The 24,411-nt window shown below is 42.4% G+C and overlaps 1 protein-coding gene across 1 annotated transcript in view; it reads right to left on the reverse strand.

Annotated features, from left to right (window-relative positions):
* The window catches only part of CRACR2A (calcium release activated channel regulator 2A), an 83,972-nt gene that overhangs the window by 10,818 nt on the left and 48,743 nt on the right, over positions 1 to 24,411 (reverse strand). Inside the window, exons 8-16 of the mRNA XM_074997327.1 lie at positions 21,897 to 22,084; positions 20,980 to 21,051; positions 19,173 to 19,218; positions 17,492 to 17,583; positions 15,432 to 15,762; positions 7,099 to 7,231; positions 3,629 to 3,710; positions 2,068 to 2,182; positions 352 to 453 (exon numbers count right to left, since the gene is read on the reverse strand). Coding sequence (XP_074853428.1) covers positions 352 to 453; positions 2,068 to 2,182; positions 3,629 to 3,710; positions 7,099 to 7,231; positions 15,432 to 15,762; positions 17,492 to 17,583; positions 19,173 to 19,218; positions 20,980 to 21,051; positions 21,897 to 22,084 — 1,161 coding nt within the window. The remainder of the gene's footprint in view (positions 1 to 351; positions 454 to 2,067; positions 2,183 to 3,628; positions 3,711 to 7,098; positions 7,232 to 15,431; positions 15,763 to 17,491; positions 17,584 to 19,172; positions 19,219 to 20,979; positions 21,052 to 21,896; positions 22,085 to 24,411) is intronic.

Below are 24,411 nucleotides of genomic sequence, written 5' to 3' on the forward strand. Positions count from 1 at the left end.
CTCAGATGTCCAACAACTCATTAATAATTATCCATAGTACAATTCACAGGAAAACCACAGGCTGTAAAATGTTCAGATTAATAATTTGACAAACAATGGCAAATAATAACACATGCAGAATATTTTTCTTTTTTCAGTAGTTAATTAAGGGACAAATGAATGAACTAATTACTCCCTAGAATGGGTTTGCCAAGATCAGCTAGTAAGTATTACGAATATATTTTCCTTTCTAAAAGCAATAGCCTTCTTAGAAATAACAATCTATATTTCTGAATGTCCAGACATATGTCATTATCCATTAAACACTTTCATCTTTCAGTTATATTACTGATTCCCTTCTCCATACTATACCTTGGCTAGATGTTCCCCTAGCCCATGAGGAACTTCTCGTTCTTTTTCACTATCTGTTTTATTACCCAGCAAAAGGACAGGTATATTCTCTCCAGTTGCCTCCTGCAGAACAAAGAACACTAATGCATACTGCGCAAAAAACATCATTCAAATAGTTTAAAATATGATTATAGAGGAAGCAGAGCCAAATCCTACCATGTGCCCACGTGAAAATGAAAATACTTCAGATGAATCAGGCAAGTAAAATATTATTTTATGAAAAATTATACCAGGCACCAGACCTGGACAAAGGGAATAAATGAATTATTCTGTGGTAGCAATGCTTCAAAATCAGCCTGACTCAAATTAAAAAAAATAGAGAAAAGAAATATTGTTCTACATATAACTACAGTTATCTGGCCCCTACTTTTCCCAGTAGATAGTCATGAAACAACTGCATTTGGATCCAATTAAATCAATCAAAGTACATTTCATCTAATGTACTTCTGAAAAATGGCAATATTTATTACCAAGTAGAACACTATCAGAACCAAGTTTATTATCAAAAGTACACCAGAGACTAAATTCATTACACGATTATCTAGGCATATTGCCTGAGTTAAAGACAATGGATCTGACCATATGTCTTGAACTAAATGCCAGTTAACATCTCCCAAAATTAATCAGTCAAGATGAATCAAATATGTAAATTATTGGAAATGAAAGAAGGCTGTGCTTCCTTATCGCAATTAAAATTCTCTTCTAGCGCTATTGTTAATGTGTCGAATTGTTCTAAAATGTTGAATTGTTCAGGAAAAATGTAAAATAAGGGCTGGATCCTGCAAATACTTAATACTGGGTTTTTTTTTTTCAATGGGGCTACTCACAGTTGTCAGGGCAACTGACAGTGGCAAGTATTTGAAGAATTGGGGTCTGACTCCAAAGTACAGAGGCCACCTACTGCCCAGTACAGACAACAGTGTTTCTTACATTAGCATACTGTGCTTATTGTCACAAAATCTGAATAGACATTGGATTTTTAAACTGCAAAAAGCTCTGTGGGGCAGGGACTGTGACTGGGCTTGGGCGACGGATGGCGGGGGGGTCATAGAAAAACAAGTTATTCTACAGGAAGCTGAATCCTATAAAATAAATCAGTTATACAGCACTTATGCAAACTTTTGACTTACATGAACAACCTAATTACAGCCATCTAAATTGAAGACACAGCAGTTTCAAAACTGGTTCTTACGTTAAGCACGAAAGCACCTTTCAACTTCAGTGACAACAAAGGAGCACTCAGCTGAATCGCCTTTGATAAATTGTGTGCTAATATGTGAAGAAATGTACATTGGGAATTCCCTTCTTCCCCTTAAACTGGGTAGCTTCGGAAGAGATTTTACTCCTTGCAATTTTAGAACTACTGTTCTCCTACAAAATGAGAGTAGGACTTCAGCAAAGAACTGGCTGGGCAGCTCTGCGAACTGCTGTCCTACATATAATTGCTTCAGCACAAGAAGTGGTAGAGCCTTACTTCCTCCTTTTTACTCTGCTCATACTCCCCACAAGGACTTGAAGGATGAGGCTGGATTAGTTTAGACTGAAAGTGATGTCCTCTTACCTCAAAAACAACAGGTAGTCTGAAGTCCTGTGGCACCTTATAAACTATATATTGACCTGTATTGCAGCATAAGCTTTCATGGGCAAAGACCCCCTTTGTCAGATGTTACCTCTTACCTCAATGTTTAACAACCATTGTTTGACAGCTGTGAATGTGTCTTTTTCTGTTATATCATACATCACAATGACACCATCAGCTTTTCTGAAAAACTGCTTGGTAATACTGCGGTACCTGCAAATAAAAATCTGCTTATAGCCCTTTGCCTTAGAGCAGTAGCAGTGTGACAATATGATTGCAATACAGTAATCAGAAGCTTTACACCAACACTTCAGTTCCTGAAGCAGTGAAGATTTACACATAAGAATCTAGACAGAACATTTGCATTCTTATATAAGCTCAGTTTGGGCCACAGATACATAACATTTCCTCACATGTAGTCCCAATGAAGTCAACGGGACAGCACACATGATTTGTAACAACAATAGGTCTGGAGCGCTTTTCCTATGTATATCCTACAATAATTTACCAAGGTGGTTAAGCTAATTACACTCCTTTACAGATGCACAGTAAATGGAGGCATAGAAAAGTTTAAGTGGGAAGTCAACTCATCCTGTTGCCACACTAAGGTTTATTCACAGGAGTAAGATTGGGAGAACCAAAGCTTCATTTACTTAGTTTACATATGAATTTATGCTCAGGAGATATATTTCTGCTCTCTGAGGAGCAGAGTGGATTTTCTTCCTACTGATTTTACACATGAAACCTCCACTGTTATCATTGACAATCCCATGTATTGAATGACTGCAAAATTTGCAACAAAGACCAGCAGCGTAGATCTGAAGGGAAAATTGAGCTATGCTGTGTACGAAGGAGCAAATTCAGAGCTTTCTGAATTTATCAGTCCCCTTTTCATTTAGCCCTAAAAATATTATTTTTCTTATTCAGGGGCAATTCCACGTATGGAACTCACAGTGCCAATAACTAAAAGATTAAATAAACAAAAATGTGCACTAAGCCTTTTGAAAAATCCTGTTGTTGACCTTTCTCTTGTCTTTCTGTTCTGCGCTACTGATGGCAATATGTACACTCTGACCCATACCTCCTGTCTTCTAACTGAACTTGGTGTGCCATTGCAAGAATTATTCACTCCTCTCTGTGAAAAATTATTCAGACTTCATGTGAAAAAAATTATAAACGTTGAACATTTTTCAATTTTCAGGAACTGAAAACTGAAAAATTTGTTTTTTTTCAAACCAAAGTTAATGTTTTCCTTTTCTTTTCTTTTCTTTTCTTCCCCTGCCTTTTAATGAAAACATGAAAAGTTTAAAGGGAAACAAGTGTTTTGTGTGTGAACATTTCTATCTTGTCAATAAAGTAATTTTCTGTGGAAAAAAAACCTTGCTGACAGAACAGTTTCAATAAGCTCCGCTGCTTCATAGTAAATTGTAGGACAATTTCTTTCAGAGGCTTTCCAACAGGCGGGCAGTGTTTGAATAACCCACCCTCTTAGCACATATTGATTCTGCTGCGAAATGATTAAGCGCCTACCATCCCTTTTACTGAACTAAAGGAGAATACACCCATTTCTCCCCACGTATGGGGAGCAGGATTGAACCTAAGGCTGCTATTTTCCACATTCATGTAGTAGGAGAGTAGAAGGTTAAGTCATTTTCTCACCGTTCCTGCCCAGCAGTGTCCCAGAGTTGTAGGGCTACCTGGCTGTTATCCACTGTCACTGTTTTCACACAGTAATCAATACCTAGAAAGACAGCATTTGTTTTCTCTTTATACCCTCAATTTCATTTCTGATAGAATGAACAGGTTCATGGTAGTTTAAGTAACAGTATCATGTTGAAACCAGCCACACATATTTCTAACTTGTGTTTATTGGTTAGGAAGGTAGGCAATGTTTCTGGCCCTTTACACCTGGCTGATAATAAGAACAGGCAGAAGCTTTAATGTGCCACATTTTAAAGTAATAACATAAACATATTATATGCAAATGCGCTAATAAATTTAACTTACCAAATGCCAGGCTGAGTAAAAAAGCCCCAAGTAATTTGTGTTTCCCAAGTCTCACTGAAGGCACTCTGAAAATTTTGCCTAGTATTCTTAAATACATTTTCTCCAGCTTTCCTTTATACGCTACATGGATATTATTAACTAGCAGAGGTACCCAGCATGGCTTGGGTCCTTAACTGTAGTAATGCTTGTTTTTTTCTATAGTTTGGAATGTAAAAGAAAAATGAATGTGCTGTGTTTCAATGGCTGTATAGCGCAGAGGATTGCGTCGGGGTGGTGGGGGCTCAGGGCAGGGGATGGGGATGCAGGAATCAGGGAAGTGGCTGCATGGTGTGTGGGGGGCTTAGGGCAGGAGAGGGTGCAGGAATCAAGGCAGGGAGTGGGGGACTTACTGGGGCCTGGGAAGTTGGGGGTGGGAGGGTGCATACCGGGGCCACCTGCAGTGGCAAGGGCGGCACTGCTCTGAAGTCGGCTCCTCCTGGGAAGCCAGGGTAGTGCTGCCTGACGTGGACAACAGCTCCTTCCAGAAGGCTTGCTGGCCGTGCTCCCCAGGTTGGGTGAGCAGCAGCAAAGGCTATACTGCCTGGCCTTGGTGGCTGGTTTCACCCTGGGGAGCCATGATGGCACAGCTGCCCTTACCCCCACCTGGCACAGGGCAGAGGGCCAGGTGGCAAGTGGCTTGGCTGGAGGCTTTGAGGCAGGGTGAACACTTACCTGGGCTGGTGGCCTGCAAGATAGTTAATGGTTCACAGTCATGCTGGAAGGGCATAACAAGTGGAGTTCCACAGAGGTCTGTTTTGGGACTGGTTCTATTCAATATCTTCATCAACAATTTAGATATTGGCATAGAGAGTACACTTAGTAGATTTGCAGAGGATACCAAGCTGGGAGGGGCTGCAACTGCTTTGGAGGATAAGGTCATAATTCAAAAAGCTCTGGACAAACTGGAGAAATGGTCTGAGGTAAACAGGATGAAGTGTAATAAAGACAAATGCAAAGTACTCCATTTAGGAAGGAACAATCAGCTTCATATATACAGAAAGAGAAGCGACTGTCTAGGAAGGAGCACTGCAGAAAGAGATTCAGGAGTCACAGTGGACCACAAGCTAAATATGAGTCAATAGTGTGATGCTGTTGCAAAAAAAGGTAACACGATTCTAGGATGCATTAACAGAAGTGTTGATAGCAAGACACAGGGAGCCATTTTTCTGCTCTACTCAGCACTCATTAGGCCTCAGTTGGAGTACTGTGTCCAGTTTTGTGCACCACATTTCAAGAAAGATGTGGAGAAATTGGAGAAGGTTCAGAGAAGAGCAACAAGAATGATTAAAGAGCTGGAGAACGTGCGTTATTACGGAAGACTAAAAGAACTGGGCTTGTTTAGTTTAGAAAACTGAAGACTTAGAGGGGACATGATAGAGGTTTTCAAGTACCTAAAAGAGGGTTACAAGGAGGAGAGAGAAAAATTGTTCTCCTTGGCCTCTGAAGATAGGACAAGGAACAATGGGGTTAAGCTGCAGCAAGGGAGGTTTAGGTTGGACATTATGAAAAGCTTCCTAACTGTCAGGGTGGTTAAGCACTGGAATAAATTGCCTAGGGAGGTTGTGGAATCTCTATCACTGGAGATATTTAAGAGCAGGTATATAGACATCTATCGGGAGTGGTCTAGACAGTGCTTGGTCCTGCTGTGAGAGCAGGAGACTGGACTCAATGATCTCCCAAGGTCCCTTCCCCTTCTAGTGTTCTATGATTCTATGGAGAGCTCTGGCCCTTCTCTTCCTTGTGCAGCTGCCCTCCCATGGACACTCTGTAGTTTAGCCATCCTCTGTGCTTGCTGCCCCCAGGTGGTCATTGCAGAGCATAACTGTTCCTGCTCTCAGACCCATCCCTTACTGTATTATGGAAACCAATCCCATTCCAGGCAGATCCCACTTTTCTGACACAACCAAACCCCGACCTTGCTTTAAGTTAGGATAAGAGGAAACTGCATACCAATTTGGTCGTCGTAGCACTTACTGTTTAGGAGAAGTTCTTGAACATACAGACTCACAGATGAATGGATGGAATCATGGACAGACAAAGACGCGCAACCCCCTAAATATATAGAGACTAAGTGCTTGCTTTAGCCAGTAAGCTACACTGCCCTCTTCTGAAACACTCTTCAGCAACATTCCTCTAAGATCTACTCCTGCAATACTGATGTAAGTCAGAGTGTTGTCATTGACTTCAACAGAAATAGCATCTGGTCCTAGGGCCTTCACTGATTAACCAGAAAATGCAGACGGATTGTGGAGGATGTTTCCACTACCAGAATCCAGTTTCATGGAAGTGAGCTTGAGTTGCATCTGGGTTTGTCAAAGTTTTGCATGACTGACCAGCTGTTCCATGCAGTCTGATCTACCACTCTTGTCACCAACGCTTATCTTTACAATTTACTTTTGGTTTACCTATATTTGCAGACCAGCCAAATAACAACCCACATCCTGGTGTGAGTCATCCCTATGAATTGCTGTTGCACTCTAGAGCTTATATTTAAAAACTAGCCATTTCCACTGCAGCCTTAAAATCTACATTGAAATTATGCATCAAGTCTGAAGGTCTGGCCAGCAAGTGCAATGATTGCAAGCGCAAGCCATGTTGGCTCTAATTAAGCAATTGACTTTGTAAATTTATTGTTAGCATTTTTCCTTTGTGCTGTACAAAGCTTTCTTATTCCCTGGAAAATTAGGCAATTATGATTTCAGTGATAGTCACAAGGGTATTTGACATTAGGCAAATCTTATTAATCTTTAAGGATGCAGTGTTATCTAGTGCCCAGAGGTACTGGATGAAAAGCAAGGAAACCTGAAGAAAAATCCTGGCTCCAATGAAATCCAATGGGAGCTTTGCCAATGATTTCAATGAGCCAAAGATTCCATCAAGAGTTCTAATTTCATTTCTGCCATCAATCTGCTCTGTAACCACAAGTAGCTCACAGTACTTCTCTGTCCCTTTGTCCTCCCTTTCTGAGAGAGAGATTTTTTCTTATAGCACCAGGGGCTGTACAAACGCATAACAGGGACACAGTCTTGGCAGAAACCTCCAGGTACTACTGTAATAATGATGATAATGGTTCTTCAACTTACCGACTGTAGCTGATGTACCTGGGGAAAAATGATCTTCACAGAATCGCTTTAAAAATGAAGTCTTTCCCACACTTGAATTGCCAACAAAAACAATCTTGAATAGGCGATCAGGGATAGAGTGTATTCTCTCTTCCTTCAAGAAAGCACAAAAGTTAGCTGACAATTTAAACTCTAACTCTGAATTTTGTTGCCTTTCCAGATCTGTAAAGACTTAAAGATGAGCTGCAAAGGGGAAAAGGTTAAATCCATGTCTTTTCTTCTTTTTGGTTACTTATGAAATGGCCTTAAGAGTTTGCTGTTTGGTTATTTTTTTTTTTTTAGAGTTTTGTTTGGTTAGGGATTTTTTACCTTAATGATATTAGGAATGTCCAGTCTGGCATCCTTTGGTTCTAGTGGAAAACTCAGTAGTATTTTTAGCTGTGAACTGTGAGCCTTTTTGTCAAATAAAAGAGCTGAGGTACTGAAATTTTATCAAAGTTACATTTTTCCCCAAGAATTTCTAACATCTTTGAGCTCAACTTTGAGTCAATACAATTATCTTTGTAGTCCAAACCAGAAAAACTACAGCTAACACACTGGTTTTATAATTGCAGGGGTCTTAGCAGTGCTATCTGATTCCCTGCCAAATTTTAGGGTGAAAGCCCTGTGTGAGCTGAAACAAAAAGGTTTGCATTTATCCCCGCAAATCCAAATCAATAAACTCTGCACAACTCTGTTCAAAGCACTACCTCACATGCAACTTTATACACATCATGGACTGTGTGTCTTTACCTGGAGAACACAGGCCATGGTATCAGCTGTCTCATACTTTCGGTCTCTTGCTTGTTCTCTCAGTTGTGACTTGTGTAGACCTCTGAGCTTCCATAGAGTTACTGCTAGTATACGACACTGTCAAATTAGCATAATTGAGAGAAGAACCAGGACCAATTAATCCAGCTCTTAATTTTTAGTATGGCGGAGTGATCACCTCTGAGCTTCTCAGGTATGAGGAAAGAATCATTTATTTTGCAGGCACATTTTCCATGTTCTGTAGCTTTAAGTGAGTGGGGATCCTGGAGAGGAATATTTCTCTTCTATTTTAAGGAAGTCATTATTCCTCAATCTCTTCCATTCTATTTTCAGTTGCAGTGGTTCAGGGGAAAATAGAGTAGCACCACTGAGTTTGCGGTGGTGGGGCGGCAGAGCCATCTAAGTGCTCTAGGATGGAGAGGCTGCAGAGGGAAAGCAAGGTGGGGAGCGCGCAACCAATTCTGTATAAAAAGAGACAGGGCAATTCCCCTTCTCGTGCAAAGTGAGCAATCCAACACATGCAGGAGGGTGCTGAGGGTTGATCCTGATTCCTTTCAGTGCCGGGTAGAAATCCAGCCTACCTAACATTCAGTACTGCCGTGAAGAAAATACTGAATTATCATGGAAAAATAGCTGTGTTTGTACTAAAGGATAAAAACTCCCCCGTGTCCCTTAACTGTAAGAAATCCATGCACCAGGCCAACATTTAGAGCAAATACCTGTCTAGCTCTGGGTCTTCGTCTGCTGGAGGAACAGTAACATTGTTATAACTGTTCTGACAGCTCTCACCTCATTGCTCCCTGATCCTTTTAGATTAAAAACTCAAACTACTTTGCACTTTAGGCTGTCAGAAATAAGCACATGCATGTGTGTGCGCGCACACACACGCACACACACACACATGCACGCACACACACACAGACTTTCTCGAATCCTCTGAAAACTATCCTGATCCTCTAACCTATTTCCAACAGCGATCCTCATGCCATGTGTGTAATCTGGGTGCTGGAAGTAACATACACACATCCTCCAGCTTGGACTGAAAGGCCCGAAATTGCAGTTCTGTTAGCTCCCAACAAGAGCTCAATTAAAAATTAGTCAGCCTGAAAAATCTATGTCAGGATTAGGGATGCTTACTACCAGTGAGCCTGAGCTGTTTGAACTCAGAGCAGAAAAGCATGGGATCACGGCAAGTAGAGTATTAGATTTCAGGAGAGCAAACTCTAGGCAATTAAAACGTCTCCCCTCCTTAAGGCACTGTGGAGATCGGAAGGGCCTCGTCTTGAAAGCAGGATCTGGGTGGCCTATATGACTACATGGTATAATTCTGCCCCCATAACATAGTCACCCCTAGATCCCACATGGCATTTACCCTGGAGACGCACTGTATAGCATAACACACAATGAGACTGGCTGGAGAAGGAGAATGATGACCACTCTTCCTGGCACATTCATCCAGGGGACTCGTTGCAATTTATGCTTCACTAGTAGCATTAATTCCTTGACTGCAGCTTTAGCAGACTCCAGAGGGGTTTGCATGTACTACAGGCTGTGGGGGCTGTCACAGACAGCCCCTCTCAGAGATCCAGAGACGCCCGGACCACTTCTAGCTTTTATGCATGACAAAAGCACTGGCCATAATGAAGACACTAAACTGTAACTGCTCTCTGTCTTTCAACACACAGTTGATCCAGCACAAACCACTAGCAGTGGTTTGTTTATAGAGGACACATTCACCATGGTCTAATCTTGTGCCATCAGACCCAATATGCTTTTATTAATATTTAGGAACATGTTTAACTCTTAAATATGACAAAATCTATATTTACAAAAATTATGTCTTTTAGCAAATCACAGCTCTTATTTGCTTAAATTTGCAGCTCTAAGATGAGGGTGTGTATCTTGTTTTGGACTGACAGGGATGTGCATAAACACAAGTTATAAAATTTATCACATGCCAAAAAATTAACACATCTAAATTTGAGGCCCCCTTTGAGCTTGAGGCCAATACCAAATGGCCCTCCTGGCCCCCACTCCTATTGGCTCTGATCACAGATGGAACAACATTGCCTCAGTTATAGTGTCAGTGCTGGTGGAAAGAGCCAGAAAGGAAAGGGAGGCAGACTGGACATCTCGACAGCAGAGTCGCTGGTCACTGCAATTTAAATCTTTGACTGTGCCCTCTCAGGCAATGGAGAGGTCTCTCCCAGGTAAATTGCACTGGCTGGGGAATGTAAAGCTCAGCTGGCAAAACAAACTAAAATACACTTCAGGGCCAAATTGTGGCTGGTCTCTGAGTGGGAGCACAAAGGAACACATGAACAGCTAGCCAAAAATTCAAAAAATGATAGTAAAATGTTTTTTAAATACATTAGAAGCAGGAAGCCCGCTAAAAAAGCAGTGGGGACCTTGGACGATAAAGATATAAAAGGAGCAATCAAGGAAGACAGTGCCATTGCGGAGCGATTAAATGATTTCTTTGCTTCAGTCTTCACGGCTGAGAATGTTACAGAGGTTCCTAAATCTGAGCCAGCCTTTTTAGGTGACAAATCTGAGGAACTCTCCCAGATTGAAGTGACATTAGAGGAGGTTTTGGAGTTAACTGATAAACTGAATAGTAACAAGTCTCCAGGACCAGACGGTATTCACCCAAGGGTTCTGAAAGAACTCAAATGTGAAACTGCGGAGTTATTAACAGTGGTTTGTAACCTATCCTTTAAATCCGCTTCGGTAACCAATGACTGGAAGACGGCCAATATAACGCCAATATTTAAAAAAGGCTCCAGAGGAGACCCTGGCAATTATAGACCGATAAGTCTAACATCAGTACCAGGCAAATTAGTAGAAACAATAGTAAAGAATAAAATTGCAAGGCATGTAGAAGAGCACGAATTGTTGGGCAAAAGTCAGCATGGTTTCTGCAGAGGGAAGTCGTGTCTAACTAATCTATTAGAATTCTTTGAAGGGGTTAATAAACATGCAGACCAGGGGCACCCAGTGGACATAATATACCTAGATTTCCAGAAAGCCTTTGACACGGTCCCACACCAAAGGCATTTATGTAAATTAGGCGGTCATGGGATAGGAGGAAAGATCCTTTCATGGATCGGGAATTGGTTAAAAGACAGAAAACAAAGGGTTGGAATAAATGGTAAATTTTCACAATGGAGGGGGGTAACTAGTGGTGTTCCCCAGGGGTCAGTCCTGGGACCGATCCTGTTCAACTTGTTCATCAATGATCTAGAAAATGAGGTAAGAACTGAGGTGGCAAAGTTTGCAGATGACACCAAGTTGTTCAGGACAGTCAAAACCAAAAGGGATTGTGAAGAACTACAAAAAGATCTCAGCAAACTGAGTGATTGGGCAGCAAAATGGCAAATGAAATTTAATGTGGGTAAGTGTAAGGTAATGCACATTGGAAAAAATAACCCAAATTACACGTACAACATGATGGGGTCAAATTTAGCTACGACAGATCAGGAAAGGGATCTTGGAGTTATAGTGGATAGTTCTCTGAAGACATCCACGCAGTGTGCAGCGGCAGTTAGTAAAGCAAATAGGATGTTAGGAATTATTAAGAAAGGGATAGATAATAAGACAAAAGATATCATACTTCCCCTATATAAAACTATGGTATGCCCACATCTTGAGTACTGTGTGCAGATGTGGTCTCCTCACCTCAAAAAAGATATATTGGCATTAGAAAAGGTTCAGAAAAGGGCGACTAAGATGATTTGGGGTTTGGAACGGGTCCCATATGGGGAGAGGCTACAGAGACTGGGACTTTTCAGTCTGGAAAAGAGGCGACTGAGGGGTGATATGATAGAGGTAATTAAAATCATGAATGGTGTGGAGAAAGTGAATATAGAAAAATTATTTACCTTTTCCCATAATACAAGAACTAGGGGACACCAAATGAAATTGATGGGTAGTGGGTTCAAAACTAATAAAAGGAAATTTTTCTTCACACAGCGCACAGTCAACCTGTGGAACTCCTTGCCCGAGGAGGCTGTGAAGGCCAGGACTCTATTAGGGTTTAAAAAAGAGCTCGATAAATTTTTGCAGGTTAGGTCCATAAATGGCTATTAGCCAGGGGTAAAGTATGGTGCCCTAGCCGTCAGTACAAGGGCAGGAGATGGATGGCAGGAGATAAATCACTTGATCATTGTCTTCTGTTCTCCTTCTCTGGGGCACCTGGCATTGGCCACTGTCGGCAGATGGGATGCTGGGCTGGATGGACCTTTGGTCTGACCCAGTATGGCCATTCTTATGTTCTTATGCCTTGTGCCTCAGCGGCCAGCACTGGCCACACTCAGTACAGGGATTGCTCAATGCAAGTGCCCCGCGGGGTGGTCATCACCTCAAAGGGAGCAGAAAGCAGAGAGTGTCCTGTGCCCCCAGCCTGTAAAGTGGTCAGCGGGCTTCTTTGACCATGCAGGGAAACAAACGGTACTGCTTCTTACGAGACAAAGCAGAGGGCCTACTCCCTGCCTTAAGCACACTTCCCAAAGAGCCTGCCAGGAAAGGAAGCTCTGCATGACATCCAGTACGCAGCTGGGACCGAAGGGAACAACGCGGTCCATGCTGCCAGAGGACAGTCCTTCACAGAAAGTGAGCTGGGCTGGATGACCTAGCTGAACTTCCCCCTCTCCAATTTTGGTGATATCACACTTGGTGGAGGCCCAGACTCTGAAAAGCAGGTTCCTACAAAATACGCTGTGCAATTTATAGAAAGTGCCAGTGAAGCCAAGTTCTTCCCTTGGGTGCACATCAATATCTCCTGCTGATGTCAATGAATGCCGTTGTGCCCATCTGAGGGGAGGGTTTTGGCACTGGCATCCATTATTATTGTTATGAATTTGTATTGCAGTAGATCCCAGGACCCTCAGCTGAGGGTAAGGGCCTCATAGGGGTAGACTTTGCACAGCCACACAGCATGAGCCAGGCCCACAGATCTCAAAATTCTAAATAGGCAGAAGTGACAAAGGGTGGGAGGGGAAACAGAATGACAAAGAAGGTGTGTGATTTGCCCTAGATCACCTAAGCAGGTCAGTTGCACAGCAGAGAAGAGAACCCTAATCCCCCGTGTCCTACCCACCTGGCTGAGCCACTGGACCATTCTATTTGCCAAATAAAACTACTGCGTCTCTGTGCTAAAACACGAAGGACTTCAGACAAATACTGAGCACTCTCAATGTTTTAAGGTCTTGGAATCAATTTGTTTCAGAAACCAGTTAATAGATTTTCCAACTGTGATTTAATGTCCTTAAGAAGCTGATCTAAATCCTTCCTGTGCAACAGCATGATAATAATATACTTTCTGACAGCTAACTAGTGCTAGGACAGCTTACTTCTTAATTAAATAGTGAGTTCAGCAGCTATCTTGACCGTATGTAGAGGAAAGATCCAGCAGTTCAGAGTAAGCAGTGCCCAATTATTGAGGCTACTTCTATATGAGAAAGTACAAAGTGTCTTGTGGCTATAGCACATTAATGAGCTAAGCAGTTTTGAGACATTTCCCTTTTTGTAAAAGAAAGGCATTTCTCTATCTTGGGTAGACTTTATAATAGGACTGGATGAAAAGCCAGAGGCAGTTCACCAGGGTGGGAAGCAGGAAGTGTTGTGCATTTACTTCCCGCAGCTCTGATTGGCCAGGAACGGCGATCTGCAGCCAATGGTATCTGTGAGCTGCCGTACCTATGGACCCGCAGGTAAATAAAGTGGTGGCAGGCCACCGGGGCTAACCCTGGCAAACCACATCCAGCTTGTGAGCCACTCATTGCCAACCCCTTGGTTTACTATACAGTATGCTAATTATAACAGGTATGCAACCATGGCATCATTTTCTCATTTTAAAGATGTGAACAGTACCTGCTTCTTTCAGAAGAGATGATTACGTAATTAAGACTGAACATATCTATTTTTCCATACCATAATATTTTAAGTATACACATCAGGAATTAAACAATGGATCACACTTAATAGTGCTACAAAAATTAGCTATTAAGCATAGATAGCTGCTACAGAGTGTGAGTAAGGTTTTTGACAGCAGAGTTACCCTTTCCTGGATGTGATTTTATAAAGTCAGGACTGTGCATGCAATTCCATTTTCTGATATGAACATTAATATGAAAGTAGAGCTGCAAGAAATGTTCTAAATTTTGATTTTTCAGTGAAAAAATTGTTCATTTTTGACTCCAAAACAGGATAAATTTTTCAAAAGTTTTGCAGAAAATCCCACTTTTCCACTAGCTATAAAAACTTATACAAAATTTCATCAAAATTTCAAATGTTGACCAAAACAGGACAAATTTTTAATGTACATGTTCAGAAAAAGCTTCTTTGTGTATCCAGCTCCATCCCGTAGTGCATCCTCTAGTCCCATTTCCTAGTACAGATTGTACCTCCCTGGTCTGGCACCCTTGACACCTGAGTAGTCCCAAACCATGGAGTTTGCTGGACCAGGGGAGGTCAATACTCCCCTACTGTCTGCAGGTCCTGCTCCAGGTGCTCCACTTGGGTTGTTGGCCTACTTCCAGTTGCCAGCCCTGGTGCTCCCCGGCCTCTGACTTCCTGGCCCCAAAAGGCTCCTGATCTCAGCCCCCGAGATTTCTGGCAGCTCTCACTCCCCGGCTGCTGCTTCCCAGCCAGGGCTGTAACTCCCCAGCCACAGTCATGGCTCCTGATCCCCTATCACAGCTTCCCAGCCATAGTGACCCAGCCCTGGCCAGGGCTGTGCCTTCCTGCTGCACTTACAGCTTCTGCTCCCTGGCCACACCAATGGCCTTGCCCCAGCTCCTGGCTGTGCTGGTGGCCTGGCCTAGGCATGGCTCCCCAGAGGCTTCCTGGACACCACAACCTAGTCCCTGCTGGCTTTCTGGTCCCTGTGGCCCACCCCTCTGGCTTTCTGGCACCCACCAGCTTTCTGACCCAGATGCTGCTGTCCATAGCCAGCCTGGGCTTTCAGCCACGGGACAACCTGGCTACTGGGGCTCTCTGGTCTAGCAACATCTGTGGTCCTGCCAGACAACACATGTTGATGGACCAGAGGTTCCCAGAGTTCAGAGGTTGAACCGGTATCATAATCTGATTTGAATTCAAGGATCTATATTGAAAATATCAAGTGAGATGTTCTTCCTTTACCACTGTTAGCAGCTTGGTTTGGTGCTGAACTGATTCTGATCTTACAAAGATTGTATCAGTTGTCCTCATGCAATTATAGAAAATTTATTATCTGAATTCACACAATTGTTTAAATCCTCACATTATAATTTTTGAGTCTATTTTCATCTGATTCCTGGCTTCCTTGTTTTGCACCTTCAAAATGAATTTTAGGCACAAATCTGCATTTAGACGCATTGTACAATCAAGTAGCCAGAAGCTCCAGTAAAATCACATTTGCATATATGAATCAACCAGAGGTGTCAAAATGTACACCCAAGTTGCACAGGTGGAACCTGGGTCTTGAAAAGGGAAGCCAAAAGATTACATTACACCACTTCATTATATCCTCCACCACCACCAAAGGTAAGCTGTCCCCTTACCATTGAATGTGTTTCTTTCCCTACTGGTTGCTCTCTCAGAGATGATGGCGTGTGGTCCAAAGATGGTACAACTTGCTTCTCATCCATTTCCTCTTTTGGGGAGACATCGTCGTTTTCTTCTGTCCACTTGCTTAACTGTTTCTCAACCGGGATCTGAAGAAGCTGTGGTAAGGGATCTTCTTCAATGGATATTATTCTCTGCAAAGGTTTTCTTTGAGCTGTTCCTCCACTAGTACCATGGTCAGACTCTGAAGAAAGATATCCATTGAAACCTACAGAATTCCTCCTTCTTGGTAAGTTGTTAAAAACATCTTCTTCTTCAGAAGACTGGCTAGATAAAGATCAGAAATATGAAGGTTACAAAACAATATTAAGCCTGATTCTTATCTCATTTACATTAGTATGATTCCATCCAGTGGATTTACTTCTGATGTGAATTAGTGTAATGAGGTAAACAATCAAGTCCATTACATGATCTATTATCTTTTATGTACAGCAGAGTTAGAGTGTAAAGTCAACTGACTACTGAAAAATAAGTTAAACATCCATTGCATAAGTGTGTGTATAAAATCAATGTAAGACATATATAACCTCATTTTGAAGATAATATATTAATATTAATATTTTTGGCTGAAATGAATAAAAGTTAGTTTCAGCTCATCCAAAGATGCTTGGAGTAGCCATTCTAAGATACCCAAGTTGCTTGTTCAAAATGAACAAACCCTTTCCCTCTGTGACCTAAATCTGGATTGAGCAGTATGGACCCAGATCCTCAGCTGATATGAATCAGTGTAGTTCTATTGAAATCTACACCCGTCTACACTAGCTGAAAATCTGTATTTTTTTCATATCCTTGCTATGGTCCGTGTCACCAAGGTGACATTCTACTGCGCTTCCCAGGTTCTCTGCCCAAGAGATGCTTGTGATTATGACATGGAGCCTCTAATCCTGTTCCCATTTATTTCATATTTATGATCACATAATTCAGACTCCAATTGTCCATGTTCTCTTGTCTTATTCACGACACATTCTGAGGCCTCCCAGCTATTCAGCTACTACCTGCAGTACAGCGTGGTGTGGAGGTGCACTTCTCCAACAGACGTTCTTGATGGTATCATGCCACACTAATGCTGATCCAAATAACACCACATACTGGTCTGGCTTCTGCTGTTCCCATAACTGAAGAACCTTAAAGATGACTTAGAATCTCCTTTCTCTCCACACCCAAGCAGCATGGACAGTGTATGAGCCATAGCTGAAAATCTGATCCTAGGTTGCTAATTTTTCTTTTTTTTTTTCAAAAAGGACCATCCAACTGAGTTGTCTAGGCTGCCTGTCGGGGCACAGCTCCCCACCACAGGTCTCCAGTGCTTGTGTCACCCTCTCATATCTGGTGTCTCATAGCTGGCGTTTTAATCTCTGCCCCAGCCCAGGCACGCAGGAGTCCTACTGCTTCCAGTGTGTTAAGGTGCAAAACAAAAAGGAAAACAGTGAACTAAAAGTTACGTGCATCTGAAGATTTGCTGGCAGGATGCTACCCTTCTGCTCCTGGCTTGTCTTCGTATGGCTAGCCCTTCTTGTCCATCTTCTTGACCCTAGTCAATCCGTCCACCAAATGGTTTACCCAACTAGCAAGCTGCCTTATGCTCCTGACTCCATTCAAACTTGCCTTGTAGAGGGAAGTAGCAGAGCTCTGCTATTCTTCCTGGTTCAGCCCTCACCTGGGTTAGAAATTCCCCTTTTAACTCACACCTGACATTGACCATCGATACAGGAGGGTGAGGTCAACTGGATCACAGGCTTTCTTTAACCCTTTTGCTGCCAGTGTGCAGTTGATCTGCCTCATTAAGCCCCTCATTGTCAGTGTGTGGCCTACCTGCTGATATTACAGACACACTGATGACATTACTTGGCACTGTAGAAATTCCTGCAAAATCAATATCACGCTAATAATTCCCAGCTGTAATGGTTTCAAGATCATGGTGAAATGTGTATTCTACACCTTTTGTGCACGTTCCCTATAACTATCAAAAATAAGTCAAAAAGAATTAAGTTCTTACCTCTTAAGTGAGGCCTTTCCCTCTACGTATTTGCCAATGATAGATCCTGATCTTTGTTTCCAGTTGGCTCTTGAAGCATTTGTTTTACATTTCTGCAAAAGCATAGTATTTATTGTACTCTTGTTATTCGTTATGGTTAATAAAACACTCTATCTGTTGCTTGTGTTTAGATAATACCGTGTTAGGAGCGACAAAAGTAACTGATGGATTAGCAAAGAGGAAAATGTTTCAAAACCCAGAGTGGTAAATAAAAAGAACATGATAAAGCTAGCTCCTATGACAATTAATCTTCCTTACGGACCCAGCAGACCAGATCACAAGCCAGTGTGAATCCGCTGAGCATCACTGAAATAAATGAGATCAACAGAACTACACAGGCACAGGAACTAGGAGAGTGAGGCATACAGCAGCAGCCCAGGGTTCCTAGCCTAGTGCCAGGGTCCCAGCTGCCTCCTAACCCACGAGAGGCTCCGCTGCCACCCAGCACCCAGAGACCCAGCTGCTGCCCCACTGGTAGCTACTGGTGAGGGAAGCAACAGGGCCACCGGCTATGTGATGCCCACCCACAAGCTGGGGAAGGGCTAGGACAGCACCCCTCTGCCCAATGCCTCACTTCTTCCCTCCCCTGCTCCACCCTGCCCTTGCTCCACCCCTGCCTTGTCTCTTAACTGCCCTCTCCCTGCCTCTTCCTTGCCCCTGCTCTGCCTCTGCCCCACCTCTTCTCCAAACAGAAGCATCCTGGGAAACTAGCAAGGACGAAGGGACGGCAGCAGTGGTCCAGTCCTCTCCTTCCCCTGCACTAAGTGGGGGAAAGAAATGGAGCAAGGCAGTCCCAACCCTGCTGCAGAACTGCACAGTTAATGAATGGAGTAAAGCAGGGGTCTGTTGCTGGCACCAGGTCTGGGGCCCCAGGTTCTGGCCCTGCCTGCCATAGGGCTCTGCAGCCAGCCCTGGGCCCCAGATCTCTGTTGCTGGCCCCACCCACCACCAACTGCGGGGCAAGACAGGAGTAAGGCAGGTGTCTGCACCCCCACTCTTAAAATGCTCCCATACAACTGCAGAGCTGATTTCTGTCAGCTGATCCTTCCGGTATCACTCTGTCTTACAGAAAAAGGAAACAGACTATCTGTCTGATCAGACATCACAACCCTGAACTATCCTTAGCAGAGGAAAGGAAGCTATGTTATCTCTTAGGTCTTGGGGACCTAATCTCCTGCAGCAGGATACAAACTCAATAGGATTGTATTGTGTCCATTGGCAGGAGAATAGGAATCTTATAATGCAATTACCTTTGTTCGGGACTCAGATACTGCACTGATATAGAAAAAGAGGTTTAAAGGGATTGCTATGGATTGGGTAAACACAATTGAATTTTAATTGTCACATTTGAAGATCATTTCATTTCCCCTTGATGGTCTCCTGAGCTTCTTATAAACTAGGTTCTTCAGTATTCACTCCCTTCCCATAAAATAGCTTGAGGTTTAGTACCCTAAGTAAGGCTTCAAATGCCTTTCGTTGCTAGAAATTTTGCTTTTAACTGGGAAAGTGGCTAGTGTGGGAGGGAAGAGGAGTAACACAGGAATCTCTGGCCCTCTTCCCCAACAACATTCTGAACCCCATTGTTGACACCTTTCTGATCTTTGTGGGACAATAACATGGTCAAAAAATGGTATTTGTTTACCTGTAAAAACATGTCTCGTTCATCTCTGAGATGTTTGTTCCTTTCTCTGCAGGGAAGGAAACAAGTTAAAGAACCAGCAAACTATGGCAGAAATAGAGAATCTGGACTTGCTTCACTATTCTGAATCAAACCTACATCACTGATTCTTTACAGTCCTATGTTTTTCATATATCTGTACATTGGTATTTCTCAATGGAATCGTGGCGATTTGAAAGGTCAACTGGTCCAGTCCTCTGCACTGAGGCAGAACTAAAACTATTCCTGTCTGCCTAACTTGTTCTTCCAAACCACCAGTGATGGAGAGTCCACAACAACACCCTCCTGAACTCTTTTTCCTTAGACTTGCTTCCCACTGTATCTTACCTACCAGTTCTCTTTGCCTGGTAAAGTCTGCTATTGCCATTATTCTGCTGTTTTCCATCTTTGACTTTAACTCATCTGTGTTATCACTGGACCAGATCCCCAGTTGGTGTAATTCTTCAGTGGGAACTGCACTCATGTTGACCATCTGGCCCTCAATTTACAAACATCAAAGCAAACCCTTCTAACCTGGGAAAACAAACTTTGAAGGATATTTTATTTACTCTGATTCAAAGGATTTCAAGTGTTTTCATAGTTGGGATCACATCTTAACAGAGAGATTGTTTGTTGCACACCTTCCCAGTGACAGCTGCATAGACCAGGCACAACATGTAACATCTCCATGACAACTACAATGATCGCTGATAGAGAAGAGGAGCTTTAAGAAAATAACTGTGTTTACCTTCCCTTAATGCAATTTAACTGCTGGAAATGACTGAGGAGAGGCGCTCCAGGTGACAAGCAAGCTCCCTGCAGAGCTATGCCACACCTGCTCAGGGTGGTACTCTGTCACTTTCTCAAGGTTGCTGGGTCACATAAAGAGGTGAATGGGTCTGCTATTGCCTTGGTTCACAGGAAGACCCAGGAACTGCTAGCCAAAGCTCTGGCAGGCTCACCCACCTCTGTCGGTGACCCAAACACCACTAGAGGGGGATGAAGTGCTGTACACTGGCAAAGGCACTGCAAACCTACAGTGGGTCTCATACTAAAACTGGGGGCCCACCATGAGCCCATATGAAATATTTTTTATCCATTTCATGGTGGATGAAAGAATATTTATTGGTCAAATGCCCCTATAATTAGCTTATATAAACTGAGTAACCAAATAGCAAAAATGAGGTGATACTATTTACATTAGATAATATTTCACATTACAAAGAGCATTAAACAGTGCCCAGAAAAAGCTTCAAATGTTGTAGCTGCATTACTATAAAATATCAGACAGAAAATTATCCAGAATTTTTTTTTTAAAAATGAATACTCTCCATTCTGAATGAGCTACATATGATGCAGAGATAAAAGGCAAAATGAGCTGGGGCTCTCCGCTTCCTGCCATTAAAGAGAAATCAAGAACAGCAGGCCAGAAGGGCAACACGACAGGGAGGAGTCCGGGCTGCCTGCATGGTGAGTGTGAAGGGAAGGGAGATAAGGCAACTCCTCCTGTCTCCCTGCGTAGTCCCCTGTAAGCCCCCAGGTCCTTTCTGTCCATGAAACAGCTGTGTAAAGCATGGGGCTTGGGGAGGCTGCCCTGATTTGTCCTATGAATGGAACAGCTCTGATGTAAGGATATTCCACTCTCTCTAGGCCACTGAGGAATGTCCATATGCTTGGGTTAATACCAAAAGGGCATTTCTGCCACATTAGGGGTCACACTTTAAGAGCTTTAAAATAAGCACATAATTTTATAATGATAATGCAAGAAATTCTGCAAATGGCTGTGCGTTACCTTAAAAAATCCAGTTGTTTCAGGAGTCCTGACTTCTCTCGCTGTAAACTTTCTGTCACCCTGTATACCTCCCTACAACACAGGGAAATAAAGAAATATATCTGTCATGAGTATTTCAACCTAGTAATTATAGAGTGCTTCCTACCACCCTTCGCAAACGTCACTTGAGCTACAGTTTTGTGGTCCTTACTCTAGCTACATCGTCAATGACATCAATAGGGTCAGTCACAGCAAGGGCTGCATGATCTGGTTATTCTAACTAATAAGTTCAAGACAGGTGTAAAACTTCTTCACTTATGTGAGTTTGACGTTGTGTTTCAGTAGTGCTTTCACAATTCTCAATCCCTGTTGGACATCTGGCATTCAAAGCATACTGATCAAAGTTCAGCTGAGTTGGTCTGGCATCTTGTACATGGGATCAGCTTGAGACTATTCAAGGCCATATTGAATGGTTAGCTAAAGACAAGCACCCATTCATCATAGTGAATATAAAACAATACAAAAGCACACTGAAATAAAACTTGACAGCATGTCAGTTTGACCCCAGGGAAGCAAGACCCGCAACAGAGAAAGGTGAAACCAGAGTTGTCGGGTTGCCATTAACCACTTTGAAGAAAAATGTAAACAGGGAAAATATATGAGAAATGTGACCCAAACAAATGAGGGCTACAACTGCCTATAATGGCTGTAGACAATTGTGTTTATCCCATATGCAACCATGTTTGCATTTCTGGCATGGGCATGATCTTTTATATACATGTTCACCTAGAGCATTCGCATGGATATGAGACTCCATCAGCATCAAATGCATTTTGGATGGGTTTTAAACTTCCTGAAGAAAGTGGAGTACGTGTGGCAAATCAGGCTCACTCTCATTTTAGGCAAGTGTACTGTTGGCACAGGTAGAGGTTACTTACACTTCTTTCTCTTCATGTAGTCTTGAAGCCTCTTCCTGGAGCATCTGTAATTGTTGCTGGGCAGTCATTAACTCCTGTGATGTTCGCTCCAGTTCCTGCTGCAGCTCTTGGTTTGTTAGCTTCAGCTTGGTATTCTCCACTTTGGTCTCCTGTTTGTCATTGTGCAGTTCCTTACACTGCCCCTCCAGCTAAATGGGGGCAGAAGGGAAAGAAAAGGAAAAAAGAAAATGTCTCTCACTCACTGAGCTATGTTAGCTTGGCATTTAAAAGGCATTTAAATTTTAAACCCTAAATGAAACCATTTATTGTACTCATGCTTCAAAGTAGATGCAAGGAAAGAATGCACCAAATAGATGAGAAGATAAGAGTAGCACCTAATGTGTATAAAAGAGCAGCACAATGATTCAACCTGCTACTGCCTAATGAAAGAGCAATGGTGAAGTGGCTCCAGAGAGGCAGCGTAGCAACTTTTTGGAAAGCAGCATGTGTTATGGTAGAAGATGGGACCTTGCTACTTAATACCTGTAATATCCACTTAGCTGTATTGAGGGACAGATTGTCAGCTGTCCTCAGTAAGTTTGGGCTGCAGCTGATGAGGGTTAGGGAGGGTTTAAGGAGGTGGTTGCAGGAGGTGGTTGCAGGATTAATTTCGATGCTGACCTGGGCCCTGTCTTAGTGTAGTAGCATCCCATAGGTGCTCAACCTAAACTGTGGTGCTGTTACTGCTTTCTCTTATCCCTCTCTCCTGCCTCGGACATGCACACTGGGAGCTGGAAGGGGTTAGAACTGCAGCTGAACACACCAGCTGTTTGTGAGTGGATACGCTCTCATACCAGGGGAATTCCCACCTGGGTAGATCTTGTCTGTTTATGGCCCCTTTGTGCTGGTCCAGTGATGCAAAAAGGCCCTTGTGTGGGGAAAAAATTTGGCTCTGGAAGCAGGGGAGGAAAAAGTTGTGGGGGAAAAAGGCTATTGACTAAACTTGTACAAAGCAAATGTCATCCAGAAATACATAAATGCTAGTCTTGTGTTTAGTTTTGTTAGCAAATATGTTTTAAATGTATTAAAGGAGCTTTAAAGTGATACTAGGTAAATCTTTGAGACCAACACATAAAGGATGAAAGAATTTGAACAGAAATTGTGTATGCCCCTGAATTTTTCTGCTCCTGAAAGGCAGAGACCGGCATTTTCTGGGCCAGTGCAAGAAGCCTTCCCTACAAAGCTCTGCCAATTAAAGCCAAACGAAAAAATTGATTTTTCAGTTCAGTAGCTAATCTTAAAAAAAAAAAAATCTATTTTTATACAATAAAACATTTTGACTTTCTGGATTTTTTTCTGGCTGAAACCATTTGCTGAATGTGACTCAAATTCAAGAATAGTTTTAGTCGACCTAAAACTGTATTTTCACCAAACAGACTATTTGGTCATAAAATTTTGCCCAGTTATACTACCAACTGTCCCTCCCCCCTTGGACACTTCTATTGTTCCCATCTTGGGGCCCTCTTGAATGTAAACCACTAGGCCAGAGTTTTTTTCAGCTAGCTCACAAAACCTACGGCCAAACAGACAACTTATTTTAAGATAACAGCTATTATTTTGAAACAACTTTGCTGTTGTCTAAACTATGTACATGGTATTTTGAAATAAATTTGAAACAGCAGGTGCATTATTTCAAAATCTGTAAAACACATTGCAGAAGGAACAGTGCCTGTTTTGAAATAACTATTTTGAAATAGTTAATGACTTAAGAGTTTGCGTCTTATTGAAGATGAATTTTCACACTAGTTTGGAAAGAGAGGCTGCTGAACTCTCTTTTATATTCAAATTTGATACATAACTTGTGGTTTGAACTGGATGCACATTTTCTGGGTCATTATAGGGGCTCTTTTGCATACTTGGCTTAATCCAATTCCTGACTGCCCTCCCCCCCCGCCCCTCTACTCTCTGATTTGCTCACCTTGGTGATTTTTTTTTCTGATTTGTCAACCTTGATTACTATTTTTGGTTCTCTATGCCTTAAATATTGAGTCTGTTCTGGTATGGCTATGGTCTGAAGAAGTGGGTCTGTCCCACGAAAGCTCACCTAATAAATTATTTTGTTAGTCTTTAAAGTGCTACTTTACTGCTTTTTTACTTTGAAATAGGTGCTGTTAAGACATGAGGGCTGTGTCTACCCATGCCCCACCCTTTCTGAAGGGGCATGTTAATGTGGCACTTCAGAACAGGATAATGAGGTGCTGATATGCACATTCAGTGCCTCGTTAGCATGATAGCAGCCAGTCATGCTTCGAAAGTGCTGCTTTCAAAACACAGACTGGCTGTATAGACATGGGTGCTTTGAAATAAGCACCACACTTCGAAATTCCCTCATTCCCAATTTGGTTTATAACTAAGATCAGGCCTGAAACTTTTTGCTAAACAGTTTAGCAAAACTCAATATTGATATATTTTATAAATGCTTGTATACATGTACTAAAAGTCAAACTAGTAAGATTGGTGAAGTTGAGTGCCTGGT

This window comes from Carettochelys insculpta, chromosome 1 (assembly GCF_033958435.1).
Source record: "Carettochelys insculpta isolate YL-2023 chromosome 1, ASM3395843v1, whole genome shotgun sequence".
NCBI lineage: Eukaryota > Metazoa > Chordata > Testudines > Carettochelyidae > Carettochelys > Carettochelys insculpta.